Consider the following 20,311-nt stretch of genomic DNA (forward strand, 5'->3'; position numbering starts at 1 on the left):
AAGTGGCAAAAGAATACTGAACGCCAAAAACGTTAGTAAAAGAGCAATTAACATAAACAAATACTTTTACACAAATAAGATTGCTCACGCTGCCTCTGATTTCTTTGCAACGTTTATGAATGTCATTTTTAGCTATGTTTAAAATTTCAACCATTTTAAGTTTTTTCCCTTCATTTCTTCAAAGGCTTATTAGCCTTAATTTTCTATTTCAAAAGATACCAGAATTTTAAATTAATTTAAATCTAATTTTAATTCCAAATTGGTAGAGATATAAAATTAAGGCTAATAAGCTACTTAGGAATTTGCAAAATAACATTTTAGTATGCTTAAATTAAAGAAAGTAACATTTCAAACAGATGTAAAAGAAATCAAATATACTTGAAATAATCCTGTCATATATAACATGTCAAATCTTCAGAGAGAAAAGTAGCATTTCAAATAAGAATTCTTGAAATAATGCTGAATTTTACTTTGCCAGCCTTTTAGTATTTTCTGAATTTTTCATTTTTAACTGATTACTCAGGAAGGGTTTCAATATTAGTTCAGTTAACATTCAGAAAAAAATCTTTCAATATCAGTAATCTACAATAGATGTCTCTGTCAAACTAACTCACTGAGGTAAATCTGGCATACCTAGCAAGAAGGTCCTTCACAGCATGGTTTGTGGTGAACTGGCTTTGGATGAACTGGTTTATAGTAATTGAGTTTCAGCAAACTGGAATAAAACCTAGCCTAGCTAGGTAGCTATTTTCACCTAATCTAGCTCTTCCTGAACACACTGGAACAATTATCCCCATGGAATTTACTCTGGAAAATACTACTCAGGAGAAATGGAGGCAGATGCTTGTGTGGTAGGCCTTGGGAACAAAGGACTGATAGCATTAATTAGAAACTGACAACGGGGGGACGAATAGGAAGAGAGATCTTAATGCAGACCTGTATGGAAATCTGGGTAAGACTCACTATCCTATTCATCTATCTCTAATGGTGATTAGTTTCATAGATGTAAAAAAATCCACATTTAGGGCTGGGGATTTAGCTCAGTGGGGCTGCCGCCTGCCTCACAAGTACAAGGTCCTGAGTTTTATCTCCAGTAGCAAAAAAAAAAAAAAAAATCCACATTTAATTTTTTTTTTTTTACTTTACAAATATTGTGTTTTGATGGAGAAATGAATGGGCATGAAGCACTTGCTTTCTTACTCTGTAATCCAGGTCTGAGAAGGCCCGAAGCAGAACACTACCACGTCTCACTACTCATCCACTCCCAAGGGCTGCAGGGGTCACATGCTCAAAAGGCCACTGGGGTCCACAGGCATGGGGTGAGCAGCACTGACCTACAGGGTGGGGATTGGCAGGGGTGCTGGCAAACCGACAGCATGAGCCAGACCGCTACCCACCGAGACTACTGCTGCTTTGGGGATGTTCACTGGCCAGTCCTTCCAATTCTTCAAAGTTACAGATCTAAGTGTTCTTAAACTTTAAAATCTCCAATTTTCTAGAAATTAGTGACATTTTCGATTTAAAAACACATCATACAGCTTATTAGAATTATATGTTTCATATGTGTGTGTGTGTATACATATGAATATACACACATATACGTAGAACAAAGTGATGTCATCTGTACTTATTCTCCACCTACTAAGTTCCAAATGCAGACTTTTCCATGTGTCCCTGCTTATCCTGTTGGTAATGAACAAATGTTTCTCATCAAGAAGATTATTTGGAACTTGGTTTTGTCTCCCTAAAATATTATTCTCAGCTTTGAAGCCATTGCAAATATGCTATGAGTAACTTCTATGTATAAATCTCATTCAATGTTTGATAAAAATGTTGATTTAGGACCAAAAAAAGAAGAGAAAAGAAACTTTAAGGCATACCATTGTGTTTCCCCAAAGAGATCTATCAGCGTGTTAATGACTGTGGTTCAGAAACTGGCTGCTTTTAAGTATAAATAAACCTCCCAGGCTCACATTTTTCCATCTACAGAAAATGTACCGGGAAATGCTCTCAAATGCCTTGCTAAAAACAAAGTGCACTCTTTTTTAAGGTTTTCAAAGTGAACGCAGTTTTCCTCAGCCAGAAACATGCAATGCACCTCAGGTGGGGGAACCCACAATGTGTCACGTGCTGCCACCAGGTACACCAGGCCCCTGCACTGCTTCTCCGTGTCAGGTGGAGCCCGGCTTGCCTGCTGGATGCACCTTTGCTCCCCCGGCTAACAGTCCTCCTCCCAAGAAGTGGGCTTGTGATGGGATCCAAGTGGGCCCTGCTGCTGCCTTTCAAACTCTGGGAAGCTGCTCTCATGGAACTTCACTTGTAATGCTTAAATTCAACAGCTCAAAGTTGCTGCTTCTTCCCCACATCACGGGCTTTTGTCTATTAGCCTTCGGATTTATTTTTCCCACTTTTGAGTCTTTTTCTTTCTAAAGTTTTCATTAGACTATTTGTTTGAGGAGATTAGGATGGTAGACATCTGTTCCTTGGGTCTGTTCAGCATCCACCTACTCTCTGAAGAACTTCTGGCCCATTCTAAACCCGTGTCACTGGTAGCCTCTGTCTCACTCAGCCCAGGCAGGGATGACCATGAAACCGTGAAAGAGGTCCTTCCAAAAATACATATTTTAAACTTGGAGGTGGAGAGAACAGAACATTTTCTTTTGTTATAGAGTTAGAGCATGTGAATTTGGAGCTACTAAAGCCAACCTCCCAACCAGGCTGTGGGAATGATAATGCGTGTGGGAAAGGAGAAGGACAGCACAGAGGAACGGACAGAGTAGAAACAGATCCAGGTAGAGAAAGGGGAGAGGGAGATAAGGCAGGGAGGGTGACGGCTCAGACTGCAACCCTGACTTCCCTCATGCAGACCTGTGCCTGGCTGTGCAGCTGCGTGGGTGGCAAACTCCCTTCTGTGTGCAGGCGCCCCAAGCTGGAGTCTGGTTGCTTGTGATGGGGAGAATCTCAATAGATTCGTGTAGGAGGAAGGTGGGGTGCTGTTGAGAAGATGCTGCCACAGCTTTCTTAGTGCGGCAGAAGTCTAGACCTTTGTACCTTTGTAATCAAGCAAATCTGGTTTCAAACTGACTAAAAAAAATTTTTTTTTAAGAAAGCATAACCAAAATAAAATGAATGACCCCAAGGCCTGAATTGGAACTATGCCTCCACTACGGAGTTGGAGAGTCGTGCAAGTCCTCAGCCTCCTTTTATAAAAGACGGGAAAACTAACATCCTCCTCACTGCGGCCATGAGGATCAGAAAGATGAACAAGTTACTTGGACCACAGCAGGCTCTTAATACATAACAGCAACTACTTCTCAGTTTAGGGAAGTTGCACGGTAGAGGAGAGTTCTTCAAGTCCTTTCACCTCTTCCTCAGGAAAGGTGAGACTAACAAATAGCTGGCAGATGCTTTTATGATTGTCGAACCCAATTTATCTTAATTTGGGAGGATATTACAGTGATACAGTGAGCGGATTTGTTCTATAATTCTGAAGGGCAGTGTTAGTATGATTGCTGTCCTTTGTGCGGCAAGAGCGATTTCCATCAGCCATTTCATTCTTTGCAGAGCAGCGTGCTGCCTCCACTGTTCCCAGAGCCTCTATCCTCTCCCTGTTCAAGGGCGGCGGCAGCCTACTCTCTCTCCGAGCACCTGGCTGGGCCAATAACCTGGAGTATCGAACACAGAGTACAACACATTTCTCCAAGCAGTGTGCTTTTACACACTCAAGAGCTTTCTATTAACCAGCTCAGAGCATATTTTTCTGGCTCAAAATAATTTAGCTATTTCAAAAATGAGGAACTATAATTTTGGAGGACATTTACTCCCCGTTTTTCATTTCTTACAAGGACCTCTTACTGTCCTTTACAAATGCTATCACCGTTCTTTGAGGTTGGGTAAATCAGTTTTATTTGTGCAATTTAATTGGAGGTCCATTCATCTGTCCTTAGAGAATTTCGGAAAATGCACTATTGACTTCACTCGACATTCACAGATTAATAACATATAAACATGCTGATCAACTTTTTCTAAAAAAAAAATCACAGTGTACTTTACATAAAATGAAAATGGCATTAATAAATTACTTTTTGGCCTTTCAAAGCTTCATCCATCATTTCCCATTTCATAGGCCTGATTTTCCGTCTGGTTCCCAACAGGGGAAAATGGGAGGGTTTTTCCTACTTTCTCTTCCAAGGGGCGGAAAGAAAGAAAAGAGAAAGCAGCTTTCAGCTGCAGGGGTAGCCAAGCAAGAGAATGATTCAACAGGAGAATTCAATGCATCCCAAAAGATTCCCTAGGATTTGATATCCTGCTGGTTAGGGTACAATTTGTAGTAATAACAAACTGAAGATTTTGTCAGGAAAGTCAAAGCGCTCAATGATGGCTTGTGAAAGTATCAAAGAAAAAGTGAGCTGCAATGGGAAACATTTTTATCCTGGAAATGACTTCACAAATAGGAAGACTAGAAACAATTTCTCAGGGCATATGCTTTGCTCATATATACTGATGAACACGAAAAAGGAAATGTTTTCCTGTGCAGGTTACTGTGCAGAGTGGCTTCCTTGTCCCACATGGAGGGTGTTTATAGGAATCAGGCTAATGAAATAGAAAAAATACTGCCCATGTCCTGGCCTGCCTTAGTAGCCCAGGAACCAAGGCAGACTGGAAATGGATGGGGTTGGCACAGTACAGGAGTAGTGGGGAACTGCTATTCCTAAGGAGAATGTGCAGTGTAGAGAGTAAGCAGGGAGAAACATAGGAGCCAGAACGAAAGATCACCAGGCCAACAGGCCAGAGAGGAAAACAAGTGGCTTCTGTTAGCCCTGAAGCATCCTAGTTCAGGAAAAGAGCACCTTCTACAGAGCATGAACAGCAGCATACAGGGTGAGAACTATAGGTGGGACCTTCTGCTTTCCTTGGATATGCTACTGAAGGAGGAACGGGGTCGTGGAGGAAAAGTTTCCTTAGAGTTATGCAAGAGTATGAGGCAGATTCTAGTGACTATTCTCCTGTTTCGAACTTTTCTGAGTAGACCAAACACTATGATTCCTGTCACTAGGATTCTGGTATCTCCCCATAGCACACAGCCCTTGAGAGGGGAGCTTGAGAATGGAAAGAGAGGATTGGGGGTCAGAGAAGCAGGGCTTGATGAAGGAAAAGACAGAGGAAAATGGCATCAAAGGACACTTTTCACATTGCTTTAAAAAAGTAGGACAACTTCTAATGACTTGGAAGGGGCTCAGGGAGAATCTGCTAACTTCCAGCAGAAGTCAGTAATGTGTACAGAACAGAGGTTGAGCCTGATGGCATTGCCACTTAGATGACTTCTCTAGACACCAGCGCTGGTCAGTGTATTTCTTCCCAGAACTTGGACCCCTCTTTACTCGGCATTTCCTAGTGGAGAAGTAACTATGAATTTGGAAGGACCTTCAACAGTGCCTTTCAAAACAACAACAAAACCAAAAAAGCAGGCAGCCATTTGACTAGCACATTTACATGCTATTTATCTGTGCATTCTGAGAGACTGGGTAGCACATGGAGACAGAACGTACCTCTTCATCAAAAGAGTTGGACCGAGTGGTGGACAGGGTCTCTCTCAGAATGACCACCATAAGGATAGTGCCTTTTGTGTATAAGAATGACTATATCCCCTGGATAAAATGACAGAAGGACAGAAGGAGGTGTCTCCAGGCACGGGGATCACTGTATACTTCTTGGTCTGAGTTCAGGTTTAATGGAAGGCAGCAATACTGCAGTATTATCAATCCTGATTTGATATTAGAAGCTCTGCTAGTCACTGTTTGGTGATGACAGAGCAAAGGTATGTGTTTTCTGAGTCCTTGCCTTGCCTTAGGGGCTCAAGAGCTAGGAAGACTATGGGAATGGATGCAGATGACCCAAGTCCATGGGGTTTGGGGCAAAGAGAAATTGGCATCTTTATCCCAGGTAAAGATGGCAGCTAAGGAAGGGGCTGAAATATAAGATGTAAGTGGTCTCATATTGTCATAGATCACCCTGGCCATACATACAGCTACCAACAAGGTACTACAGGCTTTCTCAGAACACCTCACAGGATGCCAAGGCTCAAAGAAATACCACTGCATGCAGGTATACAACTTCTGTTGATACCTAACTACCTAGTAAGTTGCATATAGGGCTGAAGAACCTGAAAGTGTTTTAGGCAGATTATCTCTTGGGATAGAACCTCTACTTTATACTTTATGAACAAGGCAGACATTTAAAGACTCAATTTTAAGGCTATACCAAAATAGCTGCACGAAAAGCCACACTAAACTATTATAGTACCCTATCAGAGCTGCCTGGGATGCTAAATTCTGAGAGAAGGCATCAACCCAGTTGGCTAAGAGCTGAATTTCCAGGTCCACCCTAGTCATTCCTAGAGGCCTGCACATGCTGGGTACTTCGTAGTTCCTGAGTTCAAGTGGAAACCCTGGTAAAAAAAGAAATCATTTTTCTAAGAAAGACAGTTGACTTCTACTAGGTCTAATTTAATGATAAATAAATGCAGAGAGCAATGCTTGGGACCAGTATTCTCTAGAAATGGAGATCAAAATGCAGTGACCGGGCTAGATACAGCCAGGGTTATGATTACACACTCCTCAAATTTATGGTGAAGCCCTAACCCCTAGACCACAGAATACAGGTGTATTTGGAGTAGGGCCTTCAAGGAGGTAACTAGGTTAAAATGAGGCTGTGCGAGCCATACTCCAATATGACTGGTGTCTCACGAGAGACTGGAGGACACACAGAGATACCAAGGGTGTACATGCACAGAGAGACAACCATGTGAGAACACAGTGATCATCACCAAACTAAGGAGAAAGGCCTTGGAAGAAACCAAACTTACTGTGCTGTGACCTTGGACTTCCAGCCTCCCGAATGGTGAAGTAATAAATTACTATTGTTAAGCCACCCAGGTGGTGGTATTTTGGTAAGGTAACCCACATGAACTAACACAGCTGGGTTGGGTCAGGCTACAAGAGGGAGCAAAATGGGAACTTCAGCTCCAGGAATATTGGAGGAAGTCTTCAGAAACCAGACACCATCCCTCTACATAAGGCTTTGGGGAGACAATGAACAAAATCTCAAAATCAATCAGTGAGCCCCAGTGGATACTAGCATTCCATTCTCTTAAGGGACTCCAGCACTCAAAGAATCTCACCCACCACCTGCGAGGCCTGATTTGGCCTTGAAAATCCCTCCCCAGGTTTTCAAGTGGCTGGTTTTCTGGAGATGCCCAAATGTGTCATTCCACTGGCTGCTGAAGACTACACGCTCCTCCAGGACTAGGACTTTGTCTGTTTTATTTTCCACTATTTGTTTAGAACAACAAATAGGTCCCAACAAATATTTTTGTTATAAAAGGAATAAGTACCCCAAACAGGAGACTAATATGTTTCCATTCAGATCATCCACAGTGCTGTGCATCTAGAAGGCCATGCTGTCTGCATAGAAGATGGGTGGGCATTTGTGGTTCAGATGATATTGTGGCTGTCTCCTAAAAGGCCATCTTCTTGGATATAGGGAAGACCGAGTTTCCCACAGATCGATGATTTCCATTATCATTGATGAGGAAGTATTCACACAGACACAGATCTGGCTCAGAAGGACACTTGCACAGTGCAATCTCAGTGGGGCCAGGAAAGACCTAGTATTGTCTTTGTTTTCCTGTCTGAGAAGAAAGTGATGTCTTATTAATCTGTACTCCTGGCATGGTGGGGGTGGGGGTGGAATGAAGTTCAGTGAGGACTCTGCAATACAATCCAGAGTGAGGCAGAAGTGGGGGCCCTTCTGAAAGGTGGTCAGGTAGTGGCCCTAAAGTAGTCAGGAGTAACAAATGCCATAGAGTTGTCTGGCCAGGAGGGTCAGACAGCATAGGCTTTGTTTCTGTTCTGCCATGTGTAGCATACTCTTGGTGACACATGTGTCAGTTGCCTCCCTAATAAGGGTGTACATGTGTGTACCAGCAGTGCCCAATCGTGTTTCATGATGGGAAATAGCAAACTTAGAGTACAGCTGCTTGTCTGCCGCCACTAGACCTGTCAGGATGTGGAGCCCTTGCTCAAGGACAGAGGCCTGGGGGTGCAGCTCAGGGTGGAGACGGCTGCATTTGGCAGAACAGGTGATCTGGAAAGGCTGGAGGGCCAGAGGTTCATGCTGATTCCAAGCACAAACTGTCTGGTTTCTCATCCAGAGCCAAGACCACAAGCGTGGTCATTCTCATGCAACTAGTTCAAGGCTCAAACCACACAGCACAGTCAGGCAATGATTGTGTCTCTACCAAAACAGTAAAGCTGCATCTCAAGCTTGGTGGTAAGCACTGAAAAGGGTACTTTTTAAGAAGTGGATCACGGAAGGAGAGATCTTCTCTCTCCCTGATTCCCAAGACAAATATAGCCAGAGAAAGCGCTCATAATACTCTCCTTTACCTGTTCCCAGAGGCTTCATATTTTCTCTAGGTGTCCCTACATGTAAGACACAAGTTACCAGGGCTGAACTCAAGTCAGCAGTTTAATAACATTTATGCACTGAATCATAGTCATCATCATCACCTATTTCTCCTTCCTCTTTCACCATTGTCACCGTTTCCTTTTGTTCAATTTCTAGATTCTAAAGTAAGACTCTCCTGCCCTTTAGAATCAAATTAAAATTCTGTATGCCACAGATTAAATTTACAGTGCTTAAGCCTTGCTGGACCCCTGCCCCATCGTCATGCAAATATCTGTGACATGAACAGAAAGAGACCCTGGTTTAGATTTTCCAGGTAACTCAGTGTTACACACATACCTACCACATAGACTGAGCTCAAAATCTTCAACAGGGGTTCTGCCACCAAATACTTAATTGAAAACTACAACGTGGAAAGAAAACAATTAAGTGGCTAAAGGATTACTGTGCACATCAATAAGAAGACAATAGAACATATGTTCATTATCGGGTGACATAACTGCGTAAACCTCACCATCGAAGATGCATGACAAGCAACCAAAAGAAAAAGAATGCTAGAAGTTCAGGGGCTGTTTCTTCCTCTGGGTGGAGAACTGGCTCTGACTCACCCTTAGGTCCTACTCTGTGAGCCTGGTTAGGAAAGTTCTAACCTGGGTACCATAGCCAAAAACCCTGCGTGCCCCACAGAAACGAGTGCCAGTGCCAGATACATGGACACGAGCAACGTGGAGAAGGGGAGCTGTGGGTGCTGCCTGCACCTCTTACCCGCCTGGGGTTTCACCACTGTAATGTGCACCTGGCAGGTTCTGCTGGCTCCTGTACTCGAAAGCCATATTGATTGATGACAAGCACCCACAAAAGAGCAATTGTAGGCCTTCAGAAGAAAAGCCAGCTTAAAAATAGTAGACAATTCCACTGTGATGAAACCTTACATTTTATCAACTGATCTGCCAAAGCTTCCAAGGGAAAAGTTTAAAAATTACTGGCAAAATGAAAACTGACGCGGCTGCTATGTAATTACAGGCAATCTCTAACTTATAAACACCTGACTTACAAGCATGTCACGGCCACAAACTGCCAGCTGCATTTTACTTCTGCTCTTCCCACCCAGCCCTGGCTTTTCTGACAATAAAGCAGAGAACACTATCTGAGACAGAACCCTACTCTTCCAGCTCTCTCCTGCTTGGGGGGTTTTCTCCTTTTCCTCTTTCTTGGACCACAGCACCACTGATCCATGTGGCCAAAACTTGTGTATCTCCTCAACATTCCTGTTCTTCTACCTCTTTCTCAGGTACTTCACAATAATATCATTCCTGTAGCCACAAAAAATACTATTTATGGATAGCATTGATATGAACAAATATGAACAAGTCTCATCCCATACTGCAGGTTTTGATTAAGGAAAAGGAGAAGGCCCTGCATACAGTGGACCCTCAAGTCACAACTGATGAACAACTTGGGTTAATTAAGTTAATGGAAGATTCACCTGCCTCTTGTTATGTATAGCGTGTACTCAGGTAAACACTCAGATCTCAGCTGTATTGACTTAGTTACAACCAGCCCTCGGGATCCAATTGAGTTTGTAAATTCAGGGTCCACTGTATTTTGAAATGAATTTAGATCAGGTATGATAAAAATCAGTGGGTGTCATCTTTTCTCTTACTCCCTCGAGGAGGAAAGACTGACATTTTGGAGAGTGGGAGACAGAATGTGATGGCAGTGTTCAAATTTAAAATGAGCACGGCTTATGATGCAGGTAGTTGACACTTATCATATGGATTTACCGTATGGATTCAGTCCCAGCAGTGCACAAAGACAGATAAAAGTCATACATGTTCATTAGAGCACTGTTTCACTCAGGGAACAACTTGATTTCTTCACTTTTCTACAGAGTGCAGACATATGTCCCAAAAAGCTCCTGAATGTCTACCTCATTCTTTCTAATAAATACGCATTTCACCTCCAGAATATACCATTTTTAGATCAGTCCCTATTCTTTCTGCTTTTGTTTATACTTCACAAATACATACACAGATACTCCCAGAAGATAAGCTAATACTAAAGATTATACCTTTTGCTGTATATGAATTATTTCCAACTTGCTTTGTGAAACAAAAAAATCTAACATTAAATTGCATCATCATAATTGAGTAAAATCTATTGAGTAAAAATAAATGAAACAATAACAAGAAGGAAGCCAAGAGCAGTGATTTGGATTTAAAAAAAAAAAAAACAAAAGGAATATCCACTCTTGTCCTCTAAGGTCAGCAGTTAAAATTTAGCCCAAGTCAGGAGTGACAAATTGAGGCCTGACCTCATTCTGGGCATTGCAAACAATATATCAACATTGTAAAACTGTTACACCACGTGGCAATCCAGCCACCTCTTGGGAACCCAGGCCAAACCAACTGTCCATGTCCTTGGCTAAAGGTGCGCAAAAAGAGCGCCTAGATCAGCTGCTGCAGGGCGACTGTGTAGAGAGCTGACAGCGCTGGTGCGAATTCCCTCATGCCGCTGCCAGTTCCCACACTCCTACCTGGTGCCCTACGATTGCTAAAGGGCTGGTAGGGCATCTGACCCATTTGTCTGTAGTTTTTACTTATTTTCACTTCTGCTTGAGCTAAGAGAACAGGGGCAAAATATGCCAGCACCTACTGCTCCCATTTCTCTTAACTTTATTTGGTCTGGATTATTCATATTTTTTCTCTACAATAGTTTTGAAAGAAAGGATTCAAATCCCACTCACTCGAAGCAGATCAGTGCAGCATGCTATAGAGAAACTCCTTAACAAGCCCCAGGGAAGAGAAACTGAAGGAGGCTTGGAAATTTGTCACCTCATGTAGTAACAGAGTACACATTTACAGAGAAAACGTGACCTGCCAAACACCATGAAAACAACCAAATGTTTTCCATACATCAGGGAGTACATTCTTGAGGACTTGGCCTCACTTCTAAAAAAGGTCCTTTTGTCAGACTCAAGGGTCAACAAAACTGTCATTTAATTATGGGGTGAGGTCCAGCTTCAAGAAGCCTCAGTAGGTATGAAGAAAAGCAGATTAAAAAAATACACACAGAACAGATATTCTTGAAAGTGTGTGGCCTTCTTTATGGAAGTGGCAGACAGATTTAGTTTCCATGCTTCTGGAGTGGCCTGAGTAAGGTGGCCTGGCTATCAAGAGGAAGGGGAGGATGAGGTATCAGTGTGTGGCTAGTGGCTGCTGGGGGCCCTGGGGGAAGGAGGACCTTCCCTGTCTGCAGCTCCCAGCTGGAATCCATCCACTCACCCATCTGGGTTCCCAAGACCAGGCCCAACTTCCACAGAGGTAACGCCAGCCACCCCAACCTGCCTGTTGCAACACTGAGGCTTGAGAAGGAGGCCTTATCTCTCCGTATTCAATTCATATTTTCTGAGAACCCACAAGATTCATCATACTGAATAGATATTTCACCGCTCATGGGAAAGTCTACAGTCTCATCCCTCAAGGCAATCTCTTGTAAGTTTGATTAAAGCTGACTCACAGTCTGGATTCCAAAGCTGTTCACCCACAAAGCAGTGAAAGAAACTACCTACAAAAGTCTGAAAACACCCGCAGGGTCACACTGCTGCCACTAGCTGGCTGATGGGGCCTCTGCCATCCACCTGGCTGATGGGGCCTCTGCCATCTTTGGGATCTTCTCAGTCTGCACTAAGCTCCTGGGCCAGGCCTGGCTTCCTGGCCAAGTGCCTCATTTCTGGTATCCTACCTTCATCTGCACTAATGTCCCAGACCCTGGACTCACCTCTCTCGTCATGTGGATACTGCTCACTCCTCCTGCCAGTTCTCTCTTGCAGCTCTTTCCTCCATGAGGGTGGAAGCACTTTGAGCCCTGCCCCCAGCCCTTACAACTATTTCCCTGCCTGTTGTCCTTTGCCACACAGGTCTAGCCCCTTTTGGCTGATAACCGTGTTTCCATGGTAGGAAATTCAACATCTTCCCAGAATGGTGCTCTCGCTCTCAAGGGTCCCCTTTGAGTCCCAAGTGGTTTTCTAGGTACCTTCTTATCAGTCGTGTTGTTTTGTGTGAGAATGGCTTATTTCAGTCTCAGATTATAGTTCAGTGATGGCAAATAGTTGAGAGCTTTCAATGATAACGACACATCAGCTGCGCACAGGTGCCTTAGGTTTGCCAGCACTGTTAAAGTTCCTATGTCTCTCTTTTCTCCCCCTCAGACTGATCTCGTCTCGATTTCTACACTTGTGTTCTCAACCCTCAGCAAATTGAGGCCTCACACCTGTGAGCACCACACTCCACTCTAATGCTGCCCTCTGTCCCAGAGCTCCTCCCAGTTACAAGAACCTCTGGGGCAAAATCCCATTCACCTGGAGGAGCTGAGGCCAGGCAAGAAATGGTGACTCACCAATAGTTGCATCACCTGACTTGGTGACCCTATGAGTAAGGCAGTCTTGCTGCTCTCCTGCCCAGGTCATAAGGTAGCTGTGAAAGCAAATGAATGATGCGGGGGACAGCGCTCTGGGAAACATCGATTCTGACAAATACACAGAAAAGACCACCCTTCAGCCAGGCAGATGCAGGGTGCCATGCTGGACGCCTTCACCTGGGCCAGCAGAGGCTGAAGGACACAGTGTCCTGCCTTGAGCTGTGTTCTGTCTCTGGCACCCACCCCATCCTTGCCTCTCTCACTGCCAGCACCACATCATACTGTGATCATCTGCTGCACATGGAGACGGTTCTAGTCTCTCTACAACTACAGCACCTGTCACCCTAAGGGAGCTTGACAAGTGGCAGATGAACGCATATGTACATGAACAAAGGAATGAATACAACAAGGAACAAATCAAACAAGTTGGGAGCACCTGATATAAAATGGCAATCAGAAAGCTTCACCAGTCGTCCTCCGCCTAGAGCGCAGACATTCCGGGGTGCCCCTCGACCGCTTCCTGGGACTCACCGGTAGGGCTCCATGGTCCGGACGCCGTAGAACAGCGCCTCCTCCAGCAGGCCAAGGTTGATGCAGGCGTCCATGGCACAGTCAAGCACCTTCAGCTGGTAGATGTTGATATCAGGAAGCCGCTCAGAGTTGCTGCGTATGATCGACTGGCACATGGCCAGAACCTGCTCCCACTCTGTTATTAACCTTAGTTAAGGATTCATTGTCTTCATCGGGAAAACACAAAAGTAAAATGAGATTCTTCAAAAGGCTGAAGAGCTCCCAGGCACAGGAGGGAAGGAAGTGCCCATTATTTTGCGCAGATGAGCTGCCTACAAACATACTTGAAAAACAAAAACACGTAAGTGGTGTCTCCGTGAAGTAAATTCTGTTTACATTAACAAACCATCTTCTAACGAAGCCTGTGCTTTGGGAGATTAAAATTTCCAAAGAACCACTCTTTCTTCATTCTTGTACATACTCTTTAAACCTAGTCATAAAATGAAGGGAACAGGTCATTAAAATGGACTGAGGATTTAGTTCCATTTCAAATTATTTACTCTGTTGGCTTCTGTTTTAAAACTGATCTGAAATTAAGATATTTTACAGAGATTCCTTTAGCAGGAGTCCATGATTGCTTTTGTGTCATGTGACACATGACACCAAAAGTACATACAACCCACACAGGCACATGTAGGGGCAGCAGTTTGAAGAAATGCATTTGCACTAGATCTTATATTTAAATTTTCAAATTATAAAGCAAAAGTGATCTACATCTATACTTGACCAAATAAAAGTATTATTTTAGCCCCTTAAAGAAAATATTAAGAACATGGTTTGCATGTAAATCGCATGCAAGAGGAAATGATACTTTTAAAAAATGAAAAGACACAATGTCTCCTTCTCAGCAATATGGACTTCCTCATTAAGCATGGATCAAAAACTCAATCTTGTGAAGCCTATGTGTGGCTTCACTTTTTTAAGAGATGGAGCTCTGCTATATGGACCAGGTTGGTCTCTAACTCACAGAATCAAATGATCATCCTGCCTCAGCCTCTAGAGTAGCTGGGGTGGCAGGTGAGCATCACTGTGTCTGACTTTTAACCTACTTTTAACCAGAAGCAGCCAGAGGACCGAGAACTTGGGGTACTGAGGGTGTTGACCGCACAAGCACCGCTGAGGTCAATGGTGCAGGACCCTGGGACTTTGGAGGGTCTCTGCCATACTACTTCATACTTGCTGGGTGGAGCCCAGGACAGTGCTGGACTGGGATCGGCCCTTTCCCCATCTTGCCCCACCGCCACCTCACGCAGCTCTGCCTCCATCTGCTGGAATCCAATTGGGGGGAAATGTCTGAAGATTTCAGATATGGTAGAAATGTCATACCCTTTGATCATGGATAAAGCTGGGTTCAAATCTTGGCAAGTTCTATCATTCGTCAGATTTGAGGTTCTGAGAACACAATGCTTTGAGATAGACCAGGAAAAAAAAAAAAAAAAAGCTTAACGTCACAGTAAGAAGTAAAGTGCTGCCAGTAAAATGAAAATACTCTTTACGTGTTCTACCAGAAACCAGGCAGAGTTCTGGCTGTTATGGACACCCAGGAAAACATTTATTAGCGTGAACAAAGTACATGCTGCACAGATAGCAGGGCCTTCGTCCTTTCTTTTGGTCATGAGCAGATTTAAGGGGATAGTGGACCTGGCTTGATAGAAGTCCCATCCCCTTCACTCCTACCTAACTCAGCCTCCTCACAGCCCAGTGCTCATCCCTTCCCTCTAACTCAAGCCCTCTCCATTGCTATCCCAACACAGTGATTCCTGCCCTGAGCAGTCAGCCTGCTGTGTACAGCACTGCTCCCTTAGCCCTCTCTCCAGCAAAATCTACCTTTCCAGTGCCTGCCTCCCCAGAGCACTGCTTTCCAACATGCTTGGAAAATTAGCAGACCCAATCAGGCCACTTGTGTGAATGGGGCTAATAACTTCATGAACCCTCATGGGAAATACACTTCCCTTTCGGCAGGGGCAGAACATCTCCCCCTAAAGCATGACTTCCTTGGTGGGGATTTCAAGCACCAGAGACCCCTATTGTTTTAGGATGAGTTCTGGCTCTCAGGAAAGGACTCTGATCCTCGAAGGGGTCCATTTATGGGAAAAAAGTGGGTTAGTGATTTTCTTTTGCAGTCCTCTGACACACATGTTTAAAGTTTACTGAATGTACCCTCTGGAGGCTGGAGGATGTGGTATCTTAGGCAATGCACTGATTTTTGTAACATATTGCTGGGTTAACCTCTGCGGCTTTTCATTCCAAGATTAGATATTGGATGAACTGTCAGGAGGAATGGCTGTCTCTTATACAATGCTAGACATTTCTGTGGCAAGCCTTGTATCTTATTTTAACATTGTGTTGTTTGACCTCCACTTTTGTCTACTCATTTCTATGCATTGCAACTCATTCTAAAGAAGTTTGAGGTGACAAGACTTAGAAGCTGGAACCAGCTGAGATGTTCTGCAGCTATGTATAGGAACACATGTATTGTACCCTACACAAGCGACGAAGGGCTCCATGCCAATTTCCCTCCACAATATTGGCAGCCAGCTCCTGGCAAACAAGGCAAAACCTCTCTTGCAAAACACCCAAGTGAGCAAGAGAAAGCTGAGTAATTTTAACTAAGAGGCTTTCCCCCAAAGCTAGTGCAGATGTGTATTTGTGCAAAGATTTAGTCCTTGGCATCTGTGTGGTATTCACTGCCAGTCACTGTTCTGTAGAGGGCAGAGATCTGGGCTGACGCAGGCCCAGAGAGCCCACCCATAGAAAAGAGATCACCATGGGCAGCAGAGATAACCTTCTTTTTACTGATTACTTTTAAGTGACTATAAGAGGATTAGGGAAAAAAGAAAAGGAAGCAAAGTCAGTTCACTTGGGACTTAATCAACTTGAGACTCCACGACTGTCAGAACACAGCGCTCTTATACATGTACTTAGGAACTTTCCTGCTTAACATCATCCTGGGGTTGCCTCCCACCTAAAACCCTAACCTGTGCATGGCACTAGGCTTTCCACATTCCCCTCGTCTAGTACTGAACATCTGGCCATCCCCCTACACATGCCATCTTGTATTCTGTTGTCTGCACTGTTACTCTCTTTGCTGGTTTCCCTTTTTATTGCTGGCCTACTAATGAATACCTGCTAATTCTCCCAGGCACAGGTCAGCAGCTGGCACTTACTCTGTGAAACCTCCTTTAATCTCCAAGAGCTGAATTCTATTATCTTTGATGTTCCTAGAAATAAATATATATCTTGCCCAAAGTAGGTACTGTATTAGTTAGCTCTGCCTCACTATAATGAAATGCCTGATACATGCAACTTAAGTAGGAAAGGTTTATTTTAGCTGTGGTTCTGGAGGCTCAAGTCTAAGCCTGGTCTCTCAAGAAGGCACTGATGGCAATGGCAGGAACACATTCAGAACTCACACCTCAAGGCAGGAAGCAGAGAGACACTGAGAAATCTTGTAGATTTCACTAAGAAGATCTTGTAGTTTCCTTCAAGAGCATAACCCTCATTATCTAAGGACTTCTTACTAGGCCTCACATCTTAAAAGTCAATAGCACCTCCTACCACTGCCTCTCTACCACTCTCTCTCTCCTCCCACTAAGCCTTTACATAAGGATCTTTAGGTGATACTCATCCAAAGAACAGTGTGTGTTAATCTACAGTTTACTACCCTGCTATGTATGAGAGTTGTGCATGTGGGACTGTGTCTTCTAATTTCTGCCTAGGTCATAAGGTGGATCATGGCCAACAATGTACCTAGCACAGTCAGTTACTGGTAAAACTTTATACAGTTGAGACTGAACTGTAGCTGGATCATTCATGGACCTTATATCTGCCACGTGGGATCAGAGAACAAGTCTTGTACTCTCAGTGTAATGGCTCTGTAAGCCCACAAATATGGACCTCTTGCTCAAAGAGCTAGCTGTTTCCCTGCTATCTCCCATCTCATTTGTAGATGGGGTTTCAAAAATTTTTCCATGGCTCTGGTTCCTTTCCTGAAAACATTTCAGCTTTCCTACATTCTTCTTAGTGTGTCCTGCCCCAAACAGAATGTAAAATTCCAGCTATGACCAGATCAATACTATCTCCTTTCTCAGTTTACATTCTGTAGTTCTCTGAATACATCCTAAGATCACAGCCATCATTTGGAGGATTATATTAAAATTTGCTGTTTATCAAAGCTCTAAAATTCTTTCACATGTTCTGTTGTTTAACTTTCTGCATATTTTTACACTTGGATGCTTTTCCCCAAATAGAAGATTTTATATAAATTCTTGTTAACTTTCATTCTTTGAAACTCAGATACCAATCTTTTGAACTCCTGATTTATCATCCCAATTCTGCTATCGTTCCCATCTATACACCTTTGGACATTTGATAAACCTGTACTCTGAATCTTTATTCAAGATATTACACTTTACAACTAAAATGTCTCCCAAAAGTTCATGCATCTCAGAAGTGGCCATTAGATCATGGGGGGATTAATTCCCTGGTGAGTTTGTAGCTCAATGTGCTCTTCAGAGGTGGAGCCTGGTTGGAAGAGGTGAGTCACTGGGGCATGACCTGGAAGGATCTATTCTTGCTCCTAGCACCTCCCTTCTCTTTGTTTCTTGGCCATTGTGATAAGAACAGTTTTCTTCCTGGTCCTTCCACCTGGCACCTCCTGCTTTGGAGCTGGCCAAACGTGGACCAAACCCACTGCAACTGTGAGCCAAAATAAACCTCTCCTCCTTTAAGTCGTTGGCGTTGGGTATTTTGTTCCGGTCATGGGAAAGCTGACACAAGGTAATGAATTAAGTGCCAAAGAGGCCTGAGATTAGAACAAAGAACTCCAGAGTGACAGTGATCCAATCAGCATCAGTCTTTCGATACAGCCATTTGACCTTTAGCCATTTAGCAGGACACCTGATTCTGCTAGTATCTATTATAAAATTTTTACTCCTCCTTGTATAAAACTTTTTCAAAGAAATCATGGCTCCATGGAGAAATTTTCTCTTAGTGAATCCATATAGTATCCTGGTGATCACAGCTCTGTTTTCTATTTCTTAGTTAACAATTGTAGATTTTTTATTAAGACTGCTAAAAAAAACTCAATGGACTATAATTTCTGAAATTGTATACTTTATCTTTAGAAGTAGAAACATCCATTGAGCTACCTTCCTGTCCTTTACAATGATTTTTAAAATATTACTTGCTGTTTAGAAACCTCATTTGCAGATTTTCTTTTTTCCTGGGACATAATTAAGCCAAGACATCTGTTGCCCTTTTGCAATCTTTTTTCATTCTTCCATCTCTTTCCAACCTGTGGTTTTCCTTTGTCACATTTTTGCCCAAGTGAAATTCCCTACTGGGAGTGACCTCCCGCTCAGCCTTTACCTATCCATCCTTGTTCCTGACTTACGATACTTTTCATACAGTAAAACATCAGTGGAGTTTTCCATATGACTTCCATCACATGCTCTTCTCTCTTTTCTCTGAACTCTGACCTACTACTTTCAAGAAAATGTAATATGCAGCAACTCCCACTGATGCTGTAGCCATGCCCAGTTCATGCTGAAGCTTCTAAGTCTGGGGGTCAATGGTATTAAATTATAAAGATTCTAAACTGTTCTTTCTGAGAGATGAAGGTGGTTATAGGAGAAAGGGGCTCATACATGTACATGTAGATGTTCATGTACATACAGAGTCCACTTAACTCTCCTGTACATACTCTTACCAGCCATACTACCTAATGGTGGTATATTAATGCTGTTTACTACAATCTTCCCCAGCCATTACCCATATCCCTGGCTGGGCCCAGAGATGTAGTATATGGCCATGGAATAGCATGAACCCCACAGAGAAATCAAATCTCACTCTTGGCCACATTAACATCAAGCTTCAAACTATAAAGAAGTAATACCAAGAGTCCAGTTCAACTTCTAGGTGAAAGGATACTCCAGTGGGCCTTCAGTTCTTCAATTTTTTTCAGGGATTCCTGCACTCCCTTCCATACTTGCTCATCACCTGTTAGCATATCAGCATCCTGCACAGGCCAAAATAAAGGAAAAGGAAGACAAAAACCCCAATTAAAAACCAGCCAAAGGATCCATGTAAACATTTCTCCAAAAGATACACAAATAGCTTATGAGCACATGAAAAGATGCTTGACATCTTTTGTTTCGACTGAACATTTCAGCTAGACTGAAAGGCTCATATACCTCTGGTAGCAATGCAAAACTATATGTCTTTGAAAGGCAATCTTTTCAGTTCCTCAAAAGACAAAATATAGAACTACCATATTACCAACTACAGTCACTATATTGACAATTCCACTCCTACATGCAGAACCAAGATAAAGGAAATCACGTTAAAAAAACTTGTAAATAAATATTTACAGTTCATTATTGCCAAAAGGTGGAAAAAAACTCAAATGTTAATGAATGATAAATAAGTAATGAATGGAAAAACAAAATATCCATGCAATAGAATATCATTCAACAATAAAGTACATGAAGTACATGCTACAAGGGGATGAATGCTGAAAACATTAGAGCAAGTGAAAGAAGCCAAGTTTTAAAAGACCATATGTTTGATTCCATTTATATGAAATGTCCACAAAGCAAACCCACGGAGACAGAAAGTAGATTAGTGGTTGCCTAAGGTTAGGGTGATGAGAGACAATTGGTGAGAGATTACTAATGGGAGAGGATGCCTTCTTGGGATGATAATGTTCTAAAACTGACAGTGATGCTGGTTGTACAATTCTGTACAGGGTCTTAAAAGCACTAAATTGTTCACTACACTGCCTGACTGTATCATATGTGAATTATGTATCAGTAATATTTTAAAAAGTGAGGAGAAGGCAGATAATATTCATAAT

The 20,311-nt window shown here is 42.9% G+C and overlaps 1 protein-coding gene across 5 annotated transcripts in view; it reads right to left on the reverse strand.

The window, feature by feature from the left end:
* Smyd3 (SET and MYND domain containing 3) overlaps window positions 1-20,311 on the reverse strand; it is a 690,610-nt gene that overhangs the window by 85,671 nt on the left and 584,628 nt on the right. For all 5 annotated transcript variants that reach the window (XM_010642624.2, XM_010642628.2, XM_010642626.2 and 2 more), the window contains 2 exons: window positions 19,387-19,474; window positions 13,417-13,591 (listed from right to left, as the gene is read on the reverse strand). In XM_010642624.2, coding sequence (XP_010640926.1) covers window positions 13,417-13,591; window positions 19,387-19,474 — 263 coding nt within the window. The remainder of the gene's footprint in view (window positions 1-13,416; window positions 13,592-19,386; window positions 19,475-20,311) is intronic.

Source organism: Fukomys damarensis, unplaced genomic scaffold (assembly GCF_012274545.1).
Source record: "Fukomys damarensis isolate Sample0158 unplaced genomic scaffold, DMR_v1.0_HiC HiC_scaffold_11, whole genome shotgun sequence".
Classification (NCBI taxonomy): domain Eukaryota; kingdom Metazoa; phylum Chordata; class Mammalia; order Rodentia; family Bathyergidae; genus Fukomys; species Fukomys damarensis.